Raw genomic sequence first — 26,899 nt, forward strand, 5'->3', positions numbered from 1 at the left:
ATGAGTAGATGGAAAAGTAAGGGGGGAGGCTGTCTGATGGATCTCACTCATCACAACTCTTTCAAAAGCTTTACTCAGGTCCATCGCTCCAAAATCATTTTGCCTACGTTAAATATGAAGGTCAACGCTGTTTTCCAGCGGGGTCACCAGAAGAGAGGACCGAGAACTCATAAAATTAAGCATTACATGGCACAGCAAAACAGTTTCAGTGTTTAAGTAGTACTCATGATGGCCTCCCTGGTGATTTGATTCCTTTATTAGAATGGCATCCATTGGTACTGCCACGTCAGTTGAGATAGAAGAGATTTAATTTATCTTGTTATTTATATAACAACAGTGTAACACAGTACTGTAATCCTAATTAAACACTTATTTAGTGTAGTCATGAAAAACGAGGTTCTCACCTTTGTCAACTGTTGTTCTCGAGATTGTTGTCAGTATCCATTCCAGGTAGGGCTGTGCGCGCGCGCGTCCAACGTGCAGAGAACTTTTAGCCCTAGCAACACTCGGCGGGTCGTGGGCGCCCCCTGGTGGATGGGCGCCACCAGCGCCGCATAACACCGCAGCCAACCGCACGCCTTCAGTCCTTCTTGCCGCGCCTTCGACAGGGGGAAGGAGGGTGGGTTCTGGAATGGATATAGCAACACATCTCAAAACAACAGTTACAAAGGTGAGTAACCTGTTTTCTCTTCGTCGAGTGATGCTAGATCCATTCAGGTAGGTGATTCCCAACCTTACACTAGGCGAGGGGTCGGAGTGAGCGTGGCAGCCTGGAGTTACCGCCGCTCCAAAGGCCTGCGTCGTCGAGACTGTTGTTACCTACTGCATAGTGACAGGCAATCTATGGACCGATGACCAGGTCGCAGTACGGCTAATCTCTTGATGAGGCACGCAATGAACAGGACAAGCCACTGGGAAGCTTAAGCCTGGGAATGCGCTGTGAAGGCTCGAGGGGCACATGGCTAAGCGCGTAGCACGTGCGCAATACAGGCCGTGACCCAAGAGAAATCCTCGGGAGGAGACTCAGACCTTTCATCCGCTCCGCACATCGGACCACAAAGACTGCGGAGACCTTCGCGGAGCGGCTTGGTCCTTTCGCACATAGAAAGCTAGCGTCTGCGCACATCCAAGGTGTGAGCTGCTTTCCGCCGAGAAGCACTGAGGCTTCGGGAGAAAAACCGGGAAAAGATGTCCTGGCTAGGTATGGAAGGCAGACACCACCTTAGGGGGAATTGCCGGATGAGTCGCAGTGTACTGTCTTTAGTGAAATCAGTTAGTACGGGTCACATAGAGGCTCTGATCTCCGAGACCTTCAATGGCTGAGGTATTGCCACAAAACACCGTCTTCCACGATAGTAGAGCAATGCGAACAGTCCAGCGGCTCAGAGCGGTAACGTAAGTCTGTTTAGGAACCAATTCAGGTCCAGGAGGGGCTGGGCTGACGAGCGGGGGAAAGTACGCGCCAGGCCCTTCATCGAAGCGAGAGGATACCGGGTGAGAAAACACGACAGTAAACCACCCTCCCCGGGATGGAAGCAGTGATATCGCTGCCAGGTGCCTTAAGGAGGAAGTCGCCAGGCTCTACAACCTGCTAGGTAGCCGAGGAGTCGCAGAGGTTGACGCGGACTGCTAAGGGAGAGCATGGTACATGTCACGGCAGGCCGTGAAGCGCGTTCGCTTTTGCCAAATACGTCCGGCTGGGTGGAGGCTTCCTGCTACTATAGGGGGATGCGCGCATCGATATGGAACAGTGCAATTCGTAGCAGTGTTTTCCAAGGTTCCATGGCAAGCTACCCGGAGGGAGGATCGCAGGTCACGATCCGACGAGTCTCCGGTGACTCTGGTAATCAGGTCCGGACTACAGTGAAGGAAACCGGAGTGGCTACCGACAGATCCAGGAGACGGTGTGTACCAGGTGTCCTGGGCCCGACGCAGGCGCGACCGATACGATGCGCACTGTCCCTGCGGAGCTTGACAGGCCCGTGACCAACGGGGAAACGGAGGAAGCATAAGCAGCGGTGGTTCCAGGGCAGGAGGAACCGTCCGTCATGATCCGGGAAGGCCCTGGGAAAGAGCAGAACTCCTAGCATTTCCTGTTGGGTGGGAGGCGAGAAAGAGTCTACGAGGAGAAACCCCACTTGGACAGATGGAGTCAAATGATTCCGCCGATCGCCCACTCGTGGCAGAGAGAGCACTGCGTGTAGCCGATCCGCAGGTGTCGAGACTCCTGGAGAAGGATGCACCAGTCAACCTGGAGGGCATGCAAAGTACCCAGTTGATAGCCTCCAGACACGGGAGACGAGCAGGTCGCCTCTGCTTGTTGATGTAAGTAAGCGGCCCGGTTGTGTTGTCCGTAAAACGACAACACGCACGAGAGTGCTGTTTGGAATGGTCTAGGAGGTAGAACGAACGGCTCTCAGCTCCCGGACGTTGATCAGTGAGGTTGGCTTGGCCGCGACAACGGCCAGGTCGCACGCGACCTAGATGGCTCCCCAGCCGAGGACTGATGACGCGGTCGTTGTAAAGTTATAGTGACGTGGTGCTAGGATTGAAGGAATCCCCACAACCAAGCCGTCCAACCAACCCGTCAGGAGAGGTAGGGGACCCGGAGGATCGACCACGCACGCCAATGGATCCCTGCTCGGGCGGAACGCGAGTGGACCACTTGAAAGGCGCATGCGGAGTACCTGTCGTACTTGGTGACATAGTGACGCGCCATGATGCCCGAGAAGAGCGAGCAGGTCGATTGAGGTTAGATAGGCGCTTGCAGCGCAGATGAGTGAAGTACGCAAGAAGCGGGCTTGCGTAAATGTAGTCTGGTGAGGGAGGGAGTCCAGTCGTCCATGAAGTCCAGTCTCTGGTTGAGAGAGTAGGACTTTCCGATTGAGAGGAGCCCAGCGCCGAAGAGGTGCCTACTCGGAAACGTCTGACGGACTGGCTTGCGAGTGCCTGATGAGCCAGTCATCAGATACGGTAGACATTAGTGGCTTGCTCGGCGAGTGGGCGGCGACGACTGCCATCATTTTGTAAAAGACCCTTGAGGCCGTCGACAGGCCAAAGGAGGGACAGCGAATTGAATGGTGTTGTGATGTGGTGAATAAGGTCTCTGTCGCGGGGGAAAGTCGCTATGTGAAGTCGCCTCTCTCAGCTCGTAGGTGGCGTACCACTCCAGGATCAAAGCGCATTAATAGTTCCAGGGACCATGCGGATACTTCAACTGCTAGCCATCTTGTTGAGTCCCACAGGTCCAATCGTCGGAGGTCCTCCCATTGATTTGGGATGAGGAAATAGGGATGTAAAAATCCCTTCCCCTCTGTGGGTCAGCGCAACTCCTCTACCGGCTTGCCGTGCTGAGGAGAGATTGCACCCTGTGCGAGAGATTTGCGCTGAGACAGGGTCCTGAAGGGACCGGGAAGGGAGGTGAAGGCGGCGATGTGCAGGCAAACTGGAGGTGTATCCTTGCTTCCATGTCCGGCTAGCACCACTGTCCGGAAGTAAATTGGACCTACCGTAGAGGAAGAAGGCACAGGCGGTTGAAGGCGGAAAAGGGGGGGCGTGGGGCGAGGGGAAGGGCGGGGAGGAGGGGGGGGGTTGGGTGTGGGGCTGGAGACCGAATCCGATGCTGAAGTCTGTGACCCCCGGCTACCTTCAAATATGCCCTTGGCCCTGTGGGCCTAGAGACCTTGAGACTGCACGCATGGGCAGAATGCCGCCTTCACTCGCCTCACCTCGCCTCAGCCTCTGAAAGGTCCTGCCGGTTCTGAGCGGAATAGAGCCGCGGGTTGGGGCCTAAGCGGCTACGTTTGGTCACGGGTGTGCATCGAGGGACTCTCATGATCCACCCTGTTGTCTTCTTAGAGGCTTTGCAGCGAGGGTCGTTTTGTCCGAAAAACACCCAGGACCTCAAGGGAAGTCCTGTATGGTTTACTGCCAGCTCAGGTGAGGCAGGTTTTGGACGCCGTGGCAGCCAGGAGAATTTCGCCATTGTGTATCCCGAGCACAGTCCTGGCAGCCGAATTCGGACCGCCGTAAGGGAAAGCTTGGAGGGAGGTCCTGGCAACCTTTTTGGCCTTGCCACAAAAGCTGCGAACTCCTGGCGCTGAGGCCGGGGCCAGCAACTCAGTAGCCGGCAACCTCCGTCGAGGTGTTAAAGTTGACGGGCTCAACAGAGCCTGCTGGTTGGCCACTGGAGCTAGTTAGGCATCCTGCGAGCAGCCCTTATGGCAGCACAGGTTCATTCGCCTGAGCTCTTTTGGATTTTGAGGGCAGGCGCGTTGTTGCCGTTGGTGCTCCATCTTCGTGACGATGCAGATGAAGGAGGGGGGGGGGAGGCTACATTGTCGTTACCCCCGGGGAGGCACATGTACCGTCCTCTCCACCCTTTGAGCCGTGGCGGAATCGAGCTGGAGACTGCCAACAGGGTATGCAGTAGCAGCCTGGATGTCCGATAAAATGGCAGCCGACACGCTCGGGTATCAGACGGCCAGGAGGCTGACCCAGGAGTGTACTTGCTGGTACACTAGCTGGGGGACCAACGAGGGGGGCCACTTGGCACCTCTCGACTCCTGAGCATCACAAACAAGAAGACGTTGATGCGGGAGTAAGGGATACGGCAGCTCGGGGCCAACAGTATCATGTAATGGTAGAGTCAACGTAACCCTTCAAAGGAAGGCAGAGATGAGAGCAGAACTGCAACCCTGATTCAGAACAAGGGAGTTTAGCTTCTTAGGAGAAAGATGGTCAGGAATTCCCTGGGAATGCTGAACTGCAGGGATGGGTGTCCAGGAAGGCTGGCTAGTGTTTTGAAGAAACCGAGCAAGACACCAGGAAATACCATATTCTGATCGCAGAATGAACACAGTCGTAGAAAGTGCCCAGCAATGGCTTAACAGAACTCATGTGAGCGGAAGCAAAAGAAGTGACGCTTTACACAAACACGAGCAGCTGGACAGTGATGGAGATCATATAGAATATTCGCTCGGGCTGCAGGTATGAGAATCAGAAGACATAAGGCATATTGATGTTGAAAACTAGCAAATGGATGACGGATAATAGGAAGGGGTTTTACAAGGGTATTGATAAGTCAACAAGAAAGAGGATAGGATGTGTGGTCCCTACTTCATGAGTGCAGTTCCTAAGTGTGGAAATATGGAAAGGCTGAGTAGCAATTCCTTCTTCACTTCAGTCTTTACGGGCCCAGGATCAACTCCCAGACTACCACATGGGAACGCAGAGAGGAGAGAGGAGACACCACTGTGATAGAAGGACTGATTATATCGTTGACTGGCTGCAGAACATAGGCAAAATCTTAATGTGAACACAAGCAATAAAGTAAGAGATAGAAAGGTAAGACGTATGGGGCTTGGCCACTAATTTCACTCAGAAAGGACTATTGGTAAAAACCTGCTTATAATGCTCACTACTGTGTCATTTTCCAAATAAATTTAAAGTGAATTTAGAGCTCATAAAGGCTGCTAAATTAATAGCTATGCCTTAACATTGTTCTGGAGGATCTTCTCTAGCAATTTGAAGTGTTGTTCAGTCTTCATTGCCATCCAGTCTTTACCGTCTTTGCAAAAATTGTCTACATAGGTGTTCATTTTGATGGGCATTTTTGTGCTGTGAACATGTTTTGCTAAGGCCTGGATCCATCCAAGCACTTAAGAATGTGCCTAACAGGGTCATATTAATAGCTCTTTTGAATTCAACAGGATTACTCAAGTACTTAAAGTTTTATGCACTGTTGAATCTCAGCCTATGATCAACCACTTGCTTTACATAGTCCCTCAGCCCAGTCATCAAATGATAATTTTTTATTACTACTGATGCTGGGCCATATTTGAACCAATGCCTACAGGCGAAAAAATCGATATCCATTTCCCGATCCTGGGAAGAATGCAGCCCCCTCTGAATGCAATGTTTAACATAGTGTGTTCATAACGTTGAAAAGAATGCTGCTTTGGTTTTTATTTTATTTTTATATAACCATACCTGGAACCAAAAGTTGGAACACTTGGGAGTAATGAAACTCTGGTGTAAAAATGATTATTGCTCTAACCTTACCTGAAATCCTTTTCATTGGATATATATTCCATTGCCAGAGAGCACAGTGAAAGGATTATTTTGGAAGGAAAGGAAAAGAATTTGCCAAGGGCCTAACTGGAATGATAAATGTGTTTGCTCCACTAAATTTGTGTGTCCAATTCCTTGTCTTTTGTAGTTGTCACTTGTCAGTCCAGTTTGCAGCTTGGAGAATAGCTGAACACATTTGTATATTCAAATATATGATGGGTGCATATTCACGTAGCAAGCTCAGCACTTCTCATAGTTTAGCATGGATGGATAGCAGTGAGAAGCAGATTTGATAGATGCTTGATCCCTAAGTGTAAGAGGAAACATTTTTGTTTGGATTATATGGCGAATAAACTCAGCATAATGCTAGCTATAAGGGGAAAGTATAGACTCTTAAGTGAAGCAAATGTTTGAAGCAGAGCACAGTTGCAGTTCTGTTATTCATAAATATATGCTTCTTAACGCTGTGTGATTAAGAAAATCTTGTGCTTTTCTTTGATTTCTCTTCTTGGAAAGGTGTCTCTAGATTATTGCTGGTATGGCTCTTCCACCTCCAGACCCACAGTTTGTTCTACGGGGTACTAGTGCTGAAGTCCATACTCTACATTTTTATTGTGGAGGCCAGGAACCCGATTACCCCATTCTCTTCTCTGGGTGAGTATAGAGGCCTTTAAGTAAATTTCCCACCAGAAGCTGTTGCAGAGATGAGCATCCTTGAAACCTGTTTTTTTATTTTTTTTAAAGAGAACTTATACTTTAAGTAAATTATAGCTGGGAAAAACAACAAAATGTATTCCCAGTAAGTGGTTGGTGCATTGAATGAAGCCTATGTACATACATAACACTTCAGAGTCTGAGAAGTTGGAAGAATAGCAAAATTTCTTATCAAATTTTACGTGATTGTCACAGAAAATGCCATCTGTTCCCTCTATCAGGTCTTCCAATGGGCTGATTCATGTCTGGAACCTGAAGACACGCAGAGTGGATACAATTCTAGATGGCCATGGAGGAAAATCTGTGTACTGGGTGGAAGCAATCAATGGCAGAGACAGGCTCCTCAGGTCAGTGGAGTAGTCAAAAGGCACAAGAAATTGTGGTGCTTGTATTAATCTTGTTGCTGTAACAAACTTGATAAGAAGGTGTCACTTATTTCTGAAGTCATTGTAAGTCTTGTCTCTGAACATACAAAACAAAGTGAGATACAATTTACAATAAAGGACCAAACTTAAAAGCCACAAAATAAAAATTGAGAATGTCTAAAATAATGTTTTCAGTTGCTTCAGAGTAAATACTACTTCCTGTGACTGCGGCATCACAATTCCATATTTCTGGCATCCTTTAGTACGTTAATGGAAGTGTGATAACCTGAAGTCTTTATGTGAAGAAGGTAAATTTGGGTGTAAACTGACAAATGTTCCACAATAGTTTTCAAAAAAGAAAAATACAGAATAAGGCCATATCTACACTAGCGATCTGTGCCGCTGTAAGAGTGCTCATGTAGCCACTCTGTGCTTATGGGAGAGAGCTCTCCTCTTGACATAATTAAACCACCTCCAACAAGCAGCATTAGCTATGTCAGCGGGAAAGCGTCTCATGCCAACATAATGTAGTCCACCCCAGAGATTCTGTCAGTGAAACTTGTGTCACTCAGAGGAGTATGTTTTTCACACCCGTCAGTGACATAAGTTATACCAACAAAGAGCTAGTATAGAGATAGCCAAGTTACAAGCTAGGAAACTATAAAGAAAAAGGCAATAAGTGAGTTCAAGAGATAGGAAAAGTGAAGTATTGAAGGATGTGCGGGAAAAGCAGGAATGGCGGATTAATATCCACCAAAATTGAACAAGAATGCTGGGTTACATATTCATACTCCGTTGCAAAATATGTTACATTCTCCTGCAAGAAGGGATGTTTGAACGGTTACTGTGTTCCTTGGAATACACAGGTGATCCACCTTCTTTGCAGCAGATGCCAGAGCGTCTGTGTGATTTTGAGGTGTTCTGACATGTTTATCAGGAAAAGACATCTCTTGTAAAGTACTATTGAGCTCATTAGCATTTATATTTGTTGTCTGCTTAAATTCAGTTAACACCCTGAAGAAATTTGGTATTGAACGAAAATTATTCATCTAATTATCCAGTTTCCCCCCTCATCTATTCTCTGCTGTGTATTTATAACATTATGATGCTTTAAGTATCTAATATAATTCCAGGGCTATTGTTACCTGTATTTTTCCTTTTCTTTCTTCATCTAAAATTTAACCAGAACAAACCATTTTCCCCATCTCCTGATAGATTCTTAAAATGTAAAGTCCCGTGATCTATCGAACTATTCAGTACAATTCCTGTTTTATGAACGAACTGGGGTTGACGAGTTCATAAAATTAAAGTTCATAAAATTGAACGTTTCATAATTATAGTAGATACCGTGCATAACTTAATTTATTAATTGTTCAGTGATAATGTACATTAACAAATTTATATAGTGTGCCTAATTTTTCTTTTATTGAGAGAATAACATCTCTTCTTTGCTGCCAAATCTGTCTTTTTCAAATCTGTACAGTCACTTAAACATTGGCTGAAGGATTGAAGTCATGTTTTGTGGCAGGAAGATGACATCAGCGGCAGAAAAATGGTTCATATGAGTGATGTTCATAAAATCAGAGAGTTACTGTACATGACACTGTTTTGCTTAATGCTTCTGTCAAGTGAGAAAATTGTTAGTAAGAATTATTGTTAGTAAGAAATACTTGAATTTGTATAATTTAACATATAGAAGAGAGGCGTGGGGGAGCTTCTTATTCCAGATAACTTGAGGGCAGATACTGTAACTACTTGGATACTTATAGAGTATATTTAATGAATTCATTGTTTCAGGCTTGCATGCCCAATATTTGTTGTCAACACCTGCAATTGCTTGTAACTTGACCCTGAAATAAACTAAGTGGTTGCTCTTACTTATTGACTATGAAAGTTCCATCTTTAAAAACGATGTGAAGATTTGATTGGTGGAAACTGAGGTGTTCAGGATATTGATAATGGAATATGGAGCTTCATTTTCAAACTACTCTACATCAGTAGAGAGTGATAGTTATTTCCATCTGATAGTGGTTTGGTGACCTGTGTTAGATGAGAATGGTCTCAGTCTACTTCCTAGGGTTAAATCCATTCTATCTGCATAAAGCTTTGAATATTCATGGTCAATACCTCTGGAGTGCAGAAGGTAGAGGAGGTGAAAAGCATCCCCTCCAGCCAGGGCAAGATACTGTGCTGCTTTAGCTTATGGACTGGAATAACAATCATACCTTCTGTGCACCAGTCGTGTACCGTAATATGGCTTCACATCACTATGGAACTATTAATTCCCTCCCCTCCGTTCTGGCTTTCTATGTCTGAGTATGTGAGACCAGCACAGAGCCCCTGTCTGTAGCACCTAGAAGGTGTGACGTCTGTGCATCCTTTCCATCAGCAAATCCGTGATTTTGGTTCTGGCCCAACACACCACGGAAAATTCCAACCTTATGGCTCCAATTTGTTAACCCTTGTTACTCATCATTGTATTGGTTTGTTTCTCTTCCATTAACTCTCCCTGGATATATAATATTCCTAGAATCTTTTGACATTGTTTTTACCTCTTTGCACGCATATCTTTGTGTAGTTTGTCTTATCTAGTAAATGGTGGGTTTTTGTTTTGTTTTGCTCTGCCCTTTTTTTGCACGGTCCGTATAGTCATTACTATTTGCCTAGTTCGTTTGATGACACATGTAAGAAGTTTTTATTTCATTTATGGAAGAAACTGTGTTATGTGAGCTTTTTTTTATGTTTGTGATTCTCTCCTTCATAATTATGTTTGAATTATTATAACATATATTATTATAACTTATATATTGTTGTTATTGCAAAAACACTCATTGGTAAATGATCACATACAATGTATATATTTTTTATTGTAAAAGCCAGGGCAGTAACCAACAGATCTGCCTCTGGGATTTGGCAGAAGGAAGGAACACAGTGACAGATTCTGTTTTCACTGAAAACGTGGGATTCTGCAAAAGTTCACTGCTGAAGGTGGCACAGGGACATTGGCTAATGGCCATGCCAGGAAAAGACCTAGATGAGGTAGGAAATCTGTTCCCTTCTGTTGCTTGGAGAGAGAAAACATTTAGCATGCTTTGTTCCTTAAATTATCTGACATGGATGAGGTTTCCCCTTTTCAGACTAATCTATTAGAGAAGGGACACAAGGAGCACTTTGTGGCTACTAATTGGACCTGCCAGGGATATGATTGAACCATAAATCATGCTCTAATAACAAAGCTTCTATCCTGGTTCTATCTGACATTTAAATATTTGCAGGTGATTATCCTATATATGCAGGAGTTTTGAAAACTTGTTGTTAATACAGCTATCTGAGTAAGGGGGAATCAGTGATCTGCTGGCTAACGTTAATGTTCAAATAGTTCATCATACTGAGGCTCTGTTCTTTCATCTGAAATTAAAGTAGTAGAATAGTGGGAGATTTGGGTGGCTGAGGCAGTTGTTAATGCGATAAATAGCCTTTCACCCTTATGTTAATGGTTTTACTAAGACCAAGTTGGAAATAGTTGAAAGTTATCACTAGCTGATGAATGTTTAGTGAAGTCTGTGTGCCATGATTTGACGGTCTCAATCCAGTTCCTACTGGACACACATTCATATCTCAAACCAATTGCCACAACTGCCGTTTATTTGACAGGTTTCTTAGTAGTGTCATTAGGGAGGCCAAGGTCTGAATGGACATGGAAGTTGAACCCCTACTCTATAGAAAGGATCCCTTCAAAACAGGGTTGAGGGAACATTGTGCAGTAGTTTGCACTGCCACTGCCCCGCTATACTTGTTCTGGACTTTTGTACTCTGATCTCTAGTGAGCACTAAATTAACCAAAACTCTTTTTAAAAGTAACCTTAAGTTGGGTGATACAAATTTTGTGGTGTAATTTGTCTATTTTATAAATGTTGTATGTAGAAATCTTTTATTTATTTTTATATTGTTTGGCATGCAAAAGTCAGATATCTATATCTCTATTTTTGAATGTAGTAAACAGAATAATAATAAAATACATCCTCATCCAGACATATGACATTAGAATATAACAAAAAATGAAATACAGAGAAAATGGCATGTAACTTCATATATCGATAATAACAAAAAGTGTTGCTAAACATCACAAATAGGCATCAAAGGACAGTTGATTTTCTGGGTTTCAAGGCACAAATATATGAGGTAAAAATAAGAAATGGTGCCCAGATAGCAAGAAAATATGGGTTTTTTTTTATTCTTGTAAAGTAATGCACATACTTTAGTGCTTTGCTGGATTAAGGCCAGAATGCTCAGCACTTTGCAAGAGCAAGCCCTAAGCCTGTAAGCAAGGCTACTGTAAGGTTGTTCCATATTTGTTCAATAGGAGCAAAGTACTACAGAGCAAAAACTGCATCTTAAATCTGAAAGGAACATATTCTGCTGTTGGGGGTGGGGGACGCGTAGGTCTTTATATACATATCTTTTCTCTCTGTCTCTCAATGAAGAATGAAAAAATCAACTAATCCACAAGAGGAAAGTTTTTTCCCCTCTTTCTTACCATTCATCTTTGTCTTATTTGCATTTGTGTACATGGACCCTGCAAACTGATAATGATTTGCTGTCCTCCAAGGTAAAAAGGTTCCACTCTGTGTGTGTGAACCTTTACACTAGACCTGTTAAATTCACATAAGTTCCTATAATGTATAGTACCTCCAAATAGGCAGGACTGCGTGAGACAGTGAGAACTTTTGTGGCTTATGATTAAAATGAGACTTAATAAGTGTTTATGCTTGGCTGATGCCCAAAAAACAGTAATTTTGTCTTAAAGCAGGTTCAGTCCATAAATAATAAGATCTGAACAGGCATTTATTTGTTCATGATTGCATTTAAATCACAAATTATGAGTTACACGCACTTCTCTTGCCAATTTGCCAGAAACATGTTAAAAGCTTTATTAATGTGAAAAAGAAAAACGATGTGTTTCCTTGTGGCCGTCTTTAGCCACCCAGGAACAGTATTAACCTCAGGCAAAGGCAAACCTTTCTTCTATTAAGCAAAACCAATATAAACACAGAACTTCAAGTTTTAAGTTACAGTTGTCAAAATACATGAAACGGTATTTATTTCTGAAGCTCCATAGCCATTAATGCAGACTCCTTCTCTGGAACAGTCAACCCAGCAAGGGCAGATTGTGCCTGATTGCCTTCTCTAGACAGCTCTTTTAGTCTTCTTGCTGCCCTTTGTCCTTGGAAGAAGTTTAATTCTCGTCTGAAGCATGTTATGGTGGGAGTAAAGGAAATGTTAAGATGCAGTGATGCACTTAACTCGGTGGCACCTCTTTCTCTGAACACTGCTATTTCAGTCTCCTGCTTTCTTTGCTCTATGAGTTAAATCTCTTTCAGATTCAGGGACAAAAGATAAGTGCAATTCTTTCTGCTATTTCTTTTCCAGTTATTGCTACATCTAACTCATTGGTTACCAGTGGTGGCAACGGAGTCCCCCGAAAAGAACATTTTTAGTTATAGTCCGACTCCAGTTAACAAAAGCTCCCAGCTGGCCAAAATCGAGTGTGCTCTCTGCAGTTGTCCTGTTCTTGGGGATGGCCCCTCATCACTGCGTTCTGGAAATAGTCTCCTCTTCCATTGTTGATTGGGCTTCAAAAGCTTCCCTGAGTGTGTTTTTTTTTTTTTTTTTTTAGTACATTCTGGCTTCCCCAGTGCTGGAGAGCAGCTGGCTTTTGGCAAACCAGCTGACAGCCTGTAGAATTGAGGAAGATGTCCTGGCAGGCTTTGAAGTAAAGATATGGAAATCAAAGGAGACTACAGCTGCCTCTGGCTTGACTGATGGCTCCCCAAGGAGAGAGAAACTCTCATATGGCCAGTATCTCAGATGCATTTGCACAACTCACACTGACTACAGTTGAAGTTGTATGCTTGTATCTGAAAGCAAAATTTGGCCCTAAAATATACCAGAATGACCCAGGCTGGTAACCCTTGGAGATACCAAACATTTACATTCCTTTTTCATTCAGAAGTATAGATTCCAGACAAGTGTTTATTTAAATAAAATTAAATGTAACCTCAGTAATTAAACGTGTGTTTGTGCTAGGGGGGAAATATGAATAATGTTTCTGACAATAAATATTTGTTGCGCAGGAGTTCAACTACCTCAATGCAAATTGACTTGGACAATTTTGCCCATTTATCATGCCATGGGACATGCACAGAAATGAAAATTTCAAGAGCTTGATCCTCAGCTCCTAATCCAGCTGTTCTGAATGCAGCACAAAGGGACTGGAAAGCTGCCCTAAACAGACAGTCAAGGATTCTCCCCACTGTAGGAGAATCCTCAGACAATATAGAGCTGGCTATGCTGACTTGCACCATCCATTTCCTCACTTTCTCCATATAAGGGGGGTAGACCAAGGCAAGCTATAAGGAGGGCCAGAGCACCTATCCCTTGGCCAGTACAGCAGTCCCTATGACAGCCACAGCCAGCATAATTTTGAGCAGCATAAGGGTCCTGCAGAGTTACTGGGGTTTACTTCAGAGCCTCCTTGGACCCAGGATCAGGAGCGATAGAAGGATTACTTTAAACCACCATCCTCTCAGCGGTGCCAGTTATGAGCATAGATCTGCTGAGGATATACCCCTAAGTGTTAAACCTCTTGAGCTGACTGAAATTATGCAGTAGGATCTAAATAGTTTGAGATGTAGAACAGTTCTTATAAAGAGTTGATTAATTCTGTGCCATTAAAATCCAATCATGTGCAGAGCCCTATTGAGTTAGCTTTCTGTGGTAAATGTTATTATTCAGCAGACAATATTTTAAAATTCTGCAAAATTCTGTAAGTTTTGCTTGTCAATAAATAAATGCAGAGGCTCCAGCATGGCAGTGGGGAGCATAGGCCACTGCTGTACGAAGGTGAGGGATCACCCTGCTCCCCCCCCAGGACACAGACTTAGTGGTGAGGTTGCACCCAGCCCTGACACAGCACAAAGCCTGGGCCTGCCCCAAAAACACCCTGGGGCCCTGTCCCTCTGCACCAGGTGTGGGGCAGGCAAACTCAGTGAGGCAGGATCCATGTGTGGAGGGATGCAGATGCAGATGCTCCTGTTCTATGTCCTGGTACTGGTCGAGTAGCGTGAGGTGTGGCTCGCCAGATCTCCGATGCAGATCCACTGAACGCTGTCGGTCCCCAAGATCGCGACCAAGACGTCCATCTCGTTCAGACAGTTCAGATTTGGGACGCAGTGACCAGCACCGGTCGGACAAGAGCCACTGCTCCACCTGATCCTGGTCACCCAGTACCAACTGTTCCATTTATATCTCCAACATGGAGCGAAGCTCCCTGACTGTGAGACAAGCCCAGGTACCTGCAGTGCCACCTACATCATGAGCACCAAAACCTGTCCTATGGCTCCAGGCGCTGTGGCCAACAACATGGTATTCATGGAACCCTTGGAGGTTCACCCAACCCTCCCAGGCCTCCCAGTTGGCGTCGGTAGCCTCAGAGAAGCCAGTGGCCTCGGTATCTCGTCCCCCTCCGGTGCTCAAGGCTTCGGGAGACAAGACCCCACAGGTCCAGGAGGACCCAAGGGAGCAAGCTGCTGGACCACCAAGGGAAATAGAGGTCCCTGGAGCACTGGCATTATCCTCATTGTTGCCAGATGAGGCTATCATGGACCCCCCTCACCCAGTTCCTAAGGATGACGCCAAAGCGCACCAGGAACTTTTGAAAAGGGTCGCATCTAACATGGGGCTTCTCCTACCCACTCAGGGGTACTGCTTTAGAGTCACCTAATATGAAATTGACATGAGCAACCACTCAAAGAAGACAAAACAGTTACCTTTTCCGTAACTGGGGTTTTTTGAAATGTGTTGCTCATGTCCATTCCATGACCCACCCTCCTTCCCCACTGTTGGAGTTTCCAACAAGAAGGAATTGAGGGTGGGGGGAGCTGGCAGCGCCCCTTATAACGCGTCATGCGGGCACCATTCCAGAGGGTGCCAGAGCCGGTCCCCTATGGATATGCTATGGGAAAAACTTCCAGCATCGGTGCACGTGACAAGCACACACGCCTAGTATGGAATGAACATGAGCAACACATCTCGAAGAACACCGGTTCCGGAAAAGGTAACTGTCTTTTCTGTTGCCCCAACATGCATCCCAAGACATATTGCACAGCTAGACTCCCCAAATTTTACAGCACTGCCTTTCCCACAGCACTGCAGTGGAACTGCACTGCGAGCAATGGTGGATGCTGTTGTATAGACAAGGGACAAGTATTTAACACAGTGATGTTTGACCCTATTCAAAATAGGGTAAGGTTATATGGTAATAAAAATGCCTGTGTTGTGTTAGTGCTACAGCTTGCACCAGTGGAGAATTATGGATCTGAATTTTGCTAGTGTAGACTCAGCCAGAGGAAAAAACTATGTGAAGTGAGTATGATGCTGTACCCCCATATATGACCATCGTGTAGCTGTGATGGAAGGGATGAGGATGCGAGACATTCATTAGTGGATAGCTGTATTAAAAAACATGTTTAACAACAAAAATAAAGGAAGAGGAAACAAGGGGAGAAAAAAGATGATTTTTAAAAATAAAATCAGCCTGCATTAACATTCAGTTGTATTGGAGGTGATTGCAAAATAAGGAGGAAATAGCAGAAAGTGGAAGAGGAAGTTGTGTTCTATCCCAACAACTTTGTTTCATTCTCTTATAAAACAATGTGTCTGTCTAGATAAGGATACTATAGCTATCAGGCTTCCAAAAACAACTTAAATCCTGCTTAGATTTAAGACTCCTTCCCAAATTCCCCCCTAGAGAGTATATTTAAAAAAAATCAAAGAGCTTACACCCAGCCTTAATCACTTTATAAGAGTTATGTTTGTACATCAAAATTGTAACCTGGAGCCTGACCAAATAAACTTGCTTACCTAATGTCAGGTTCAGGTTTTGGAGCTGCCATCCAAGACGTCAGTCTGTACCTTGAAGCCAGAGGCGGATGCCAAACCGGGCATGCCCATGTGTCTGAAGCTATGGCAGGTAAGGTAACCAGGCTTGCTAACTGTGAAATATTTTCCCTGTGCTTCGTTTTATACGGAGCACATAAATCATTCTTCACTCATGTTTTGATTTATTGTCAAACAATCAAGTAATATACTATAAAGGGAGCGGGGTTGGGGAGGCAGATACTTGTGAACATCCTTAGTGTAATTTTCTGAGTAATCCAAGCTTTAATGGAAGGTACATGATTTGCAAATGCTTACTGGAGGCTTTGCAGCCTTAGAATAGAGGCGATGTTTTTGCATCAGTCAAGAGGAAAATGAGTGAAGTACAGAAGCCAATCTTTTGATATGATCTCTCATTATAAAAAAGGGTGATGAGAAGTGATTGGGGTGTTTAAAAAATAGATAACAATTTTAATGATAGGTTGCACTTATCCACTAAGAAAATAGGTCATTGAACATTTTTTATTCTAGACATGGCATATGTTTATGCCTTGTATTTATGTTGGATGAAAAATAGAAATAAAACCAATTATTTTTAAAAGTCTTTGTAATTATAAGGTAGGTATCATAGCCCAGCTGAGGAAAAGAAAGTTTGTGATTTGCCCTAAGTCTCAGTGTAGTTGTGGCTGCGGTGGGAATAGAGATCCTGATTCACAGTTCCCTACTCTAACCACTTAGACCACATTCCCTCACAGTGTTTGTTAGTGCTACATCACTGGAAATTATTTACAAATTATCAAATGCTTGCAATCAGGTCCTACCATTGCTCAACACTCAAAATTCCCATTGACTTGCATGGAAGGAAATGCCTTATGAAGCAGATGTGGGAATGGGGCTTTAGTGTGCTAGGGCCCCATCCTGCTTCCCTTGAAATAAAAAAGGAGTTTCGTTATGGACCTCAGCCAAATGAATATGGGCCCATAGATCTAACCCATGGCGGTTTAACGATTCATGTACAATCAGAAATAAATTAAAATAGTACGGCTGCATTTTTATTAAGCCAAATAAGATTTAAGAAAAAGCAGAAAGCCTACAAGGAATGGAAGATGGGAGTGATCAGCAAGGAAAGCTACCTTATTGAGGTCAGAACATGTAGTGATAAAGTTAGAAAGGCCAAAAGCCATGTAGAGTTGGACCTTGCAAAGGGAATTAGAACCAATAGTAAAAGGTTCTATAACCATCTAAATAAGAAGAAAACAAAGAAAGAAGTGGGACCGCTAAACACTGAGGATGGAGTGGAGGTTAAGGATAATACAGGCATGGCCCAATATCTGAACAAATACTTTGCCTCAGTCTTTAATGAGGCTGGTGAGGAGCTTAGGGATAATGGCAGGATGACAAATAGGAATGAGGATATGGAGGTAGATATTACCACATCCGAGGTAGAAGCCAAAATCAAACAGCTTAATGGGATGAAATCGGAGGGCCCAGATAATCTTCATCCAAGAATATTAAAGGAACTGGCACATGAAATTGCAAGCTCATTAGCAAGAATTTTTAATGAATCTGTAAACTCAAGGGTTGTACTGTATGACTGGACAATTGCTAGCACAGTTCCTATCTTTAAGAAAGGGGAAAAAACGTGATCCGGGCAACTACAGGCCTGTCAGTTTGACATCTGTAGTATGCAAGGTCTTGGAAAAAATTTTGAAGGAAAAAGTAGTCAAGGACATTGAGATCAATGGTAATTGGGACAAAATACAACACGGTTTTACAAAAGGTAGATCATGCCAAACCAACCTCATCTCCTTCTTTGAGAAAGTAACAGATTTTTTAGACAAAGGAAACACAGTGGACCTAATTTTCCTCGATTTCAGTAAGGCATTTGATACGGTTCCACATTGACCAAATTGGAAAAGATGGGGATCAATATGAAAATTGAAAGGTGGATAAGGAACTGGTTAAAGGGGAGACTACAACCAGTCATACTGAAAGGTGAACTGTCAGGCTGGAAGGAGGTTACTAGTGGAGTTCATCAGGGATTGGTTTTGGGCCCAATCTTATTTAATCTTTTTATTACTAACCTTGGCACAAAAAGTGAGAATGTGCTAATAAAGTAGGTGGATGACACAAAGCTGGGAGGTATTGCTAACACAGAGAAGGACGGATAATCATACAGGAAGATCTGGATGACCTTGTAAACTGGAGTAATAGAATAGGATGAAATCTAATAGTGAAAAGTGCAAGGTCATGCATTTAGGATTAATAAAAGAACTATTGTTACAACTGGGGAGGCATCAGTTGGAAGTAACAGAGGAGGAGAGGACCTCAGAATATTGGTTGATCACAGAAACTATGAGCCGCCAATGTGATATGAACTGTGAAAAAGCTAGTGCGGTCTTGGATACATCAGGCAAGGTATTTCCAGTAGAGATAAGGAGGTGTTAGTACCGTTATACAAGGCACTGGTGAGACCTAATCTGGAATACTGTGTGCAGTTTGGTCTCCCATGTTAGAAGGATGAATTCAAACTAAAACAGGTTCAGAAGAGGAGCTACTAGGATAATTCAAGGAATGGAAAACGTGTCATATGAAAGGGACTCAAAGAGCTTGTCTTGTTTAGCCTAACCAAAAGAAGGCTGAGGGAGAAGACTGATTGCTCTCTATAATATATCAGAGCAATAAATACCAGGGGGGAGAGGCTCATACTAATTGACACAAGAACAATGGATAATAAACTGGCTATCAGGAAGTTTAGACTGATTAGATAAATGATTTCTAACCATCAGAGGAGTGAAGTTCTGGAACAGCCTTCCAAGGGAGTGGAGTAGTGGGGGCAAAAGACATATCTGCTTCAAGACTAAGCTTGATAAGTTTTTGGAGGGATGGTATGATCGGATAGCCTAATTTTGGCAATTAATTCATCTTGACTACTAACATAAAATATGCCCAAAGTGGTTGTGATAGATGTAGATGGGATGGGATCTGAGTTACTACAGAGAATTCTTTCCTGGGTGTCTGGCTGGTGAGTCTTGCCCACATGCTCATGGTTTAGCTGATCGCCATATTTGGGGTCTGGAAGGAATTTTCCTCCAGGGCAGATTGCAGAAGACCTGGGGGGGGCGGGTTTGCCTTCCTCTGCAGCGTGGGGCACGGGTCACTTGCTGGAAGATTCTCTGAACCTTGAAGTCTTTAAACCATGATTTGAGGACTTCGATGGCTCAGACACAGGTTTAATACAGGAGTGGGTGGGTGGGTGAGATTCTGTGACCTGCATTGTGCAGGAAGTCAGACTAAATGATCATAATGGTCCCTTCTGACCTTAAAGTCTATGTTTCTGTGATTTAAAAGGTCTAATAAATGCTCAGCTCAGCGTTTGGTAGAGTGTAGGTTTAATTCATTTGTCTTTGTGACACTATTGGAAGTCCTGGGATGGAAGGAACTCTAATTATTATAATTATTGTTTTTTATAGTGAAAATACTTCTTCAGTTTCGTGCTTTCATTAGAAGTGTCCTGATGGGTTTTCTCATCGTGAGCCTCTGCAGGAAAACCATAGACTAAATGAACACCATTCCATGTATCCTATCCTCCTGCATACTAGTTCAAAAATGCTCTGTGAATCAGTGAAATAATACCCCTACTGGGAACAGTTTTTGAAACTGAGCTGTAGAGTGGGAGGAAATTGAGGCTTAGGATAGACTTGTTGTTTAAGAGACACTGGCTTCTCCTACGCAATTAAAGAGCAGGCATCAGCATATTTTGTTATGTCGAGGGCAGAGTAAAAATTAAAGTCTCATTTTACTAAATCTATATTTATAAATATTTATCCATGATTGAGACCAGTATTTTTCCCCTCACAAAGGAGCATATTCATAAATGCAAATGATACACAGTGATTGTCTGTTGCGCTTCACATTGTTAACTGGGTGTGGTAGGATTTGCAAGAGTGAGGATGTCTTCCCTTAAATTTATTTTTTGCACTCCCTGGGAAAGGCACCATCTTGCGTAATGGGACAAACAGAAAAAAATTGAACAAGAATAATACATGTAGAAACTGGAAGTGCAGAGTTCTTGCTTTATATAAACTATAGCAATTATTCCTGCCGAGTTGACAGCAGGTCACCTTTTCCTCCTTCCTTGACAATTATCCAAATGCAAAAACAACAAAATGTTCTGTTTAAGAGGAAAAATATTACTTACTTATAAAAAAAAAAAAAATTAATTTCCCCTGAAACCAGAAGATGAGAGCTGAAGATTTTTCTTTAATGGGGCCCATTACTGAAGCAAGTAGGTTATTGTGATTTACTGCTTTGTAAATAAGGGATCAAACCTAGAAATCCAGCTGATTTCAATAACTGTATCATAACTTTGCACATACACAAGCATGTATATTTGTTCAAATATGAAACTTCATGTAATTTGTATTACCCTATACAAACATTCTCCTCTTCATGCAAAACTTTGTTTATTTTTAAATGAGACCAGTTTTGGCTATAGTCAGTTCATAGTCGTAATTTTCATGAAGAAAACCAAAAATTTGGGGCCAGATTTTCCTAAAATGCTCAGCACCCAGAAGTTCCTAGTATTCTCAGTGGGAACTGCAGAGCGATAAGCACCTGTAAACATTTGCTCATTAAATTATGAAAAAGACAAAGGACCCGACAAGCTGGCCCATGGATATCTTGCTTTATTGACTAGCGAAAGTCATCCACATCTTGGAGAGAATTGCTCTTGAAGAGTCATGTGCTGGTGTTCATTCACTGTATGAACATCTCATAGTGGACAGTTCCAACCAGAGAACAAGCCAAGCCTTGCCTTTGCAGAAGAAAGAGGACTCTGTCATGTAAAGGCTGTGGCATCCACAGGATCCCAGCCTTTACTTAGAGCCAAGATCAGCTAAGGAGATCACACACACACACATGCCTGGGCGCTGCCCCTTCAGAAGAGATAGGTACAGGGGATTTTGCTTTGTTTTCTTGTTGTTGTTACAGGCCACTTTCAGTCCAGTTCTGTGGTTTTGCCAGCCCTGATAGTTACTTCAGGATTCCTTCCCACACTGAGTACTTCCTTAGATTGAAAGAACATATATCTTGGGGCTATGAAGAAAGGATCAGGGTTCTAACTGCAAGTGTTAATGAAAGGCCACTTTCTTTCCCTTCGCTTATCAAAGAGAGCTCTTATTAGCAGGACCACCCATTATTCGTTTGTTTAGCTACTCCTAAAATGAATGTTTTAATAACTAGTGTGAGAGTAGTCTGGAAAATTAATAGAGACGGTGAAGATTTGCCTAGTACAGATTTGTGTCATGCTGGTGAGTCTCTGGTGATGTGAGAGAAAGCCCATATAGAGACACAGAATGGTAGGTGATAATTCATTCTCTGGAAACTTCTTTGAATTTTATTGTAAAATCAAACACCAAACACAGTAGGCATGTAAGATCAACAAGCTATTCTGGTAGCTTTTCTCCTATGAAAGTTGGCATTTACACATGCTTGTTTTTCAGTTGCTTTTCATTAGGGATTTGCATCCTAGCTCACATAACCAGTTACCGATTACAGGGTCATTAGCCTTTTGGCTAGTGCAATGATGAATATTTTCCTTAAGTGTGACATGTAATCCAGTAACGTTCTCTTCTTTGAGTTATTTCAGAGGCTTAAATAAATTAGGTGTCTGCCCAGGGTGCCATGCCCTTTGGCCTGTGACATCATTAATCAAAATATCTCTCAATTGGTTACAGTGGGATTCAGACCTTGGTTAACTCTTTGGTAACTAACAAAGAGGTTTTCAAATAGAGGTTTAGCTGTTGGGTCTTAAACAGTGCAATGCATTTGGAGTAATTATCTGCATGCAGGACTCATGGGTGTTTTCACCTTGGCAAGATGAAAGTGGAAGCTAATTAGTGGGATAAATGGACAAAAGTAATCCAAGAGATTAGGTGAAATTGGAAAGTGGTATAAAAACCCACTTCTGTGAGAAAATGGAGCATGCATCTTGGTAAAATGTTTAAAATGTAAGTTTGGTATTCTATCTTAAAAATTCGGAAATAACTTTCTGAGAACAAAATAAATTTGGTTCTGATAGCCTGGTTATAACTTGGTTACTATGTCTAAATATTTACTGAAGAGCCCCACGCAAGCTTATGCCATGAACTATCTCACTATGAGACTCTAACATTTTGAGGGTCATGATGGTTGAATCAAATGATAAAGAGGAAAATTGTTTAGATTTTCAGGAAGGAAAGTAATTATGTGCTACAGTGATGGACTCTTCAGAAATGATTTAACAGTAATTGTTCTGAATTAACATGTATGGAGCACCAGAGATTGCCTGTAGTGGCAGTCTTCTGGAGCTCTCTGCTCTAACACTGTTCACTTCAATGTTAGGGTTTTTTCATTACTTTTCTTGGTGCTTGGGTGTCTGGGGGATGTGAAAAATAACAGTTCTTGTAAAACTTTTTGTTGTTTCTGAACAGCCTGACTTTGGTTCATGTCCTTTTCTTCTGGCTGGCTACGAGGATGGATCAGTGATTCTGTGGAATTTATCAGGGGGAAAAATATTAAGCCGACTTGGTTGCCACCAGGAGCCAGTGATGAGCCTTGACTTTGACTCTGAAAAGAAGAAGGGAGTCTCGGGCTCATCTGAGGAGGTGCTTACCGTCTGGAGCCTCGATGAGCAGCAGAATTTAAAGGTCAGGATCATCGGCCCCTTTGTGTCATTTATCCCGCTTTGCACTAACAGTTGGATAGACTAAAAAAATATTTAGTCATGAAGAGGAGTTGTTGCAGATCTCTAACTAATTAATCACAGACTGGTTAGAATGCAGGAGAAGGCTGTCTGTGCTGGTAGGCTATAGCTGAAGAAAAGTGGGTTTTTTTTTTTAAACCTTTCACGTGTTTCTGGTTTTACCAAAGCTGTGTTTAAGCAACTGGCACATAGGCCTACCATTCCACAAGTCACTATTTTTATACATTTCTTTATCATTACATTATTGTCCAATACTCAGAGCACTTAATAAATGAAATTATTGTAAATCGAAATAAAGGGTGGTTTTCCTAAGGATTTTGCTTGAGTGCTTAGAGTTTTCCCTTTGTCTTAGGAAAGAAAAACATTTTAAGACAGTTACAAATAAAAGATTATGGTTAGAATAAGTGATTTACTTGGCCAACTAATACTGAAAATCAATGGGATTTAAGCACTTTTGAAAATTTCAATCTAAGATACGAAAACAAGTTATTAGTGTCAGTTTAGGTACTAGAACACTCCGCTTATGTAGGATATGGCCTAAGAAACCAGTTGAGCCTAATGATGGTGAATGGCATTGACTGTGGCTTAATCTGGACATCATTAGTAAAAGTTGTTTCAGTGCCAAGGGATTGAGTGGCAGAAATTCTAGGATCTGGTATTCTAGTACAAAAGTAGCCAAACGATGATTGTGGATAAAATTTATGAAAGTGTAAAGGGGGCCCACATGGCGTTCTACATTGCCTGAGTATCTCTTCACAACGTATGAGTGGAAGGGTCATAGAGAGGGGCCTTTGGAACTCCTGTGGGAAGCAGTTTGCAGGGATCCTTTGGTGGAGCAGCTACTGGAGCTACATTTATACTGCCTCCTGGAGAAGAAGCAGCTGCTATTCAAGCTTCTGGGTTTCCTGCAGATTTGTGTGCACACACTGTAGAGGGAGAAGTGAATTTCATCCTAGGAGGAGGAGGAGTAATTTGTTTTTATTCAATATAGCTATTTTACACTGGATTTTCTGTATTGACATTAGTCTGTGATAAATCAAGTAGGAAAGAAAGGGATGTTTCCCTCACAATATCCTCTCAGTTATGTGTTATGAATTAACCTTAATGGGAGACTACAGGTGTGATGTGAGGGCTGAATAAACTCTGAAGTTGTTCACCTGAGGGTATTTCAGGTTTGTTTCTTTTAATGGGCTGTAGTTCCAAATCTATATTCCCAGTAGATGCACAGTTGGTTACTGCAGCTTTAACTGACAGTAGTTTTCCTTGGATGAAGTGCTATTTAAGTGCAAAGTATTAAGCCATAAATAACATTTTTCACTTCATGCATAGTGTGAATCCACTAATAAAATAAATAAAATGTGTCTCCCACACGACTGCTAGAAATAGTCAAGGACACAGATTAAGTTTTTTTCCACTGTTGCATTAATAACACAAACCAGATGGGGATTTTTCCTGACATTCCAGGTACCTGAGGTAATGGTAGTATTTGGAAAGCCACTCAGTGGCACACTATTTTTACTCCAAAAAGTTTTAATAACTAAACTTGGTGCATAGCTATCTGCCTTTGGAGAAATAATGATGCAATGAGGGCACTGCTCTGCTGTTTTATGTGGCCGTGTTCCAGTGTGGCAGTGAAAAGACAATGAAGCTAACTACATGGCTTATCCCCAGGAGAGAAGCTGGTGTATTGTCTGGTACCAGTAAGTTGCTGAAGTCATCAGTGTCAGTGAATGGGTGGATTGATTATGAGGCTTCTGATTTGGATGAGATAGTATAATTAAGGGATAATGTTTGTGGCAGAGGACTACAGAAGGCAATAAACAGCTTTTGAGAGTGATTAATCAGCAAAGCAGAGCTGAGGCATTCAATAATTGCAAAAGCTCTTTACTGCTCATAAACTCCACCTTGTTCTTGTTATATAATGAAAAGGAAGATTCAACAAACACAATGTAAACGATGAGAAAATTTGTTTTTCTTGCCTCTTTCGGCTTTAAAAGCTCAGTGTGCTGCTGCCTTCTTGGCTAGATGGCTAGAACAAGGGCCCAGAACAAGAGCAGGGCTTGAGGGAATACATGTTTACAGGTGGATTATTTAAAATAAAAAAATCTCTCCGGAGTGAAAAGGAAGTGGCAGGTCAAAGACTCAGGCCAGAGTTGTTAGGATATGTGACTAACCTTGGCCATAATTGGCTAAAAGCGTAGAATCCAGATTTCCTTTGGTTCGATTCTTTCCTTTCTGGATCATGAAATGGTTTGCTACTTTGGAAACTTTGCTGCTGTATTTTTTGATTACATTCATTGCCTATGAGCTTTTAAGGTGGCTCACTCAAATCCCCTGACCACAGCATCAGGTTACTAATTCCCTGAGTGTTTGTCCAGGAGTTTTATCCTGGCTCTCCTCTTGTTCTGGTGGGTCTCTAGCAGATACTGTTACTTCCTTACCATTCCTTAACTAAGGAACGTTACCATTACAATCTTCATTGTCAACTCGTAACTTGCTGTTGACATGTAATTCCAGTTATCTTCTCTGGACAGATCTTGTCCATTTCTTTGACATTATTACTACAATTCTCAGAACTAAGCTTTGGTTATGCCCAGGGCCGGCGCTTCCATTTAGGCGGCCTAGGCAATCGCCTAGGGCGCCCGGATTATTGGGGGGCGGCATTTTGCAGGGTGGGGGGGGCAGCTGGCGGCTTCGGTGGACCTGCCGCAGGCATTCCTGCGGACGGTCCGCTGCTCCCGTGGCTCTGGTGGACCTCCCGCTGACACGCCTGCGGCAGCTCCACCAGAGCCACGAACCAGCGGACCCTCTGCAGGAATGCCTGCGGCAGGTCCACCGGAGCCGCGTGAGCAGCACACGGGGCGGCAAAATGGCCATGCGCCTAGGGCGCTAAAAACACTGGTGCCGGTCCTGGTTATGCCCAGGTTCACAACCTCTGTTACTTGAGCCAGGTCTCCCATACAGACTTCTGCTGATATAGTTATGTTGGTCAGGCATGTGAGGAGGTGTGATCCCTGACTGACATAGCAGTGCCAGCAAAAGTTTCTTGTGTAGACACAGTTATAGCAGCAAAATGCTATTTTTCCTGGAAGCATTTATTTCTCTCAGGGAGCTGAAATAAGCTATACTGGCGGAAGTGCAGTTTTGCGAGTATGAAGTGCAGACACGCTAGAAGTGCTTTGCTGGTATAGTATAAAAGTAGTTCTAGTGTAGATCTGGCCTTAATCCTTGTGATGTACTAGAAAGGGTTCAAAGCTATAGCGGTATAGCTGTACTGATAAAGGATCACTGTGGAAAGACGCTTATACCAGCAAAAGAGTTCTGGCGGCATAGCTTAGATCAATTCCTTGAACTAAAAAGCTATGCTCGCAAAAGGGCTTTTTGCCAGCATAACTGCATCTACACTAGGGCTTTTGATGGCAAAACCATGTTAATTAGTGGTGAGGTTTTTTTCAAACTGCTACTCAACATAGATATGCTGCCAAAACATAAGCATAGACCAGGGCTCAGTAACACTTCCAATTTTGTTTTCTTGCCTCCAGTATTCCTTCCATTTGGATCTACCACCCTTATTCTTCATTTTCTGTTTCACGACATCTCCATCTCTTGTCTTATTTTGTATGGTAGATGCAGAAAGCACATTCCAGGTTTTGAATTAACCATTCTCTTAAGGAATTTGCATTAATCTATAACATTTAGGTATTGGAGTGCTGCTTAAAAGAATAAACAGCAAACTAGTTCTTGAATAATTATTAGAGGTTTACAAATGCTGGAACTTGTTTTGGATCTGATCCTGCAAGGTGCTGGGGTGTCCTCAGCTTGATTGTGTATATACTTTCATAATTTAAATAAGAGATTGATCTAGATTTTTAACTACATTAGTGGACTTGTTAGGGAACTAATATGATTTTTAATTGACCTCATGCTGTATATAATGCACCAATTATGTATCATGGAATGCTTTTTCCAGAGGAAAAGTATATACTTTGAAGAGCACTTCAGTACAACTTTCCCCTTAGGAAAACAGTTACCATCCACAAATTTATGTGAACTGTAAATTGAATTA

The 26,899-nt window shown here is 42.9% G+C and overlaps 1 protein-coding gene across 4 annotated transcripts in view; it reads left to right on the plus strand.

Annotated features, from left to right (window-relative positions):
- GNB1L (G protein subunit beta 1 like) overlaps positions 1–26,899 on the plus strand; it is a 49,618-nt gene that overhangs the window by 19,458 nt on the left and 3,261 nt on the right. For 2 of the 4 annotated variants that reach the window (XM_075059840.1, XM_075059843.1), the window contains exons 3-7: positions 6,589–6,726; positions 7,008–7,133; positions 10,028–10,190; positions 16,084–16,182; positions 22,562–22,777. In XM_075059840.1, the coding sequence (XP_074915941.1) occupies positions 6,611–6,726; positions 7,008–7,133; positions 10,028–10,190; positions 16,084–16,182; positions 22,562–22,777 (720 nt within the window). In that variant the 5' untranslated portion in view covers positions 6,589–6,610. The remainder of the gene's footprint in view (positions 1–6,588; positions 6,727–7,007; positions 7,134–10,027; positions 10,191–16,083; positions 16,183–22,561; positions 22,778–26,899) is intronic. The other 2 variants (XM_075059841.1, XM_075059842.1) reach the window with 2 other exon arrangements.

This window comes from Chelonoidis abingdonii, chromosome 22, assembly GCF_003597395.2.
Source record: "Chelonoidis abingdonii isolate Lonesome George chromosome 22, CheloAbing_2.0, whole genome shotgun sequence".
Classification (NCBI taxonomy): Eukaryota; Metazoa; Chordata; order Testudines; family Testudinidae; genus Chelonoidis; species Chelonoidis abingdonii.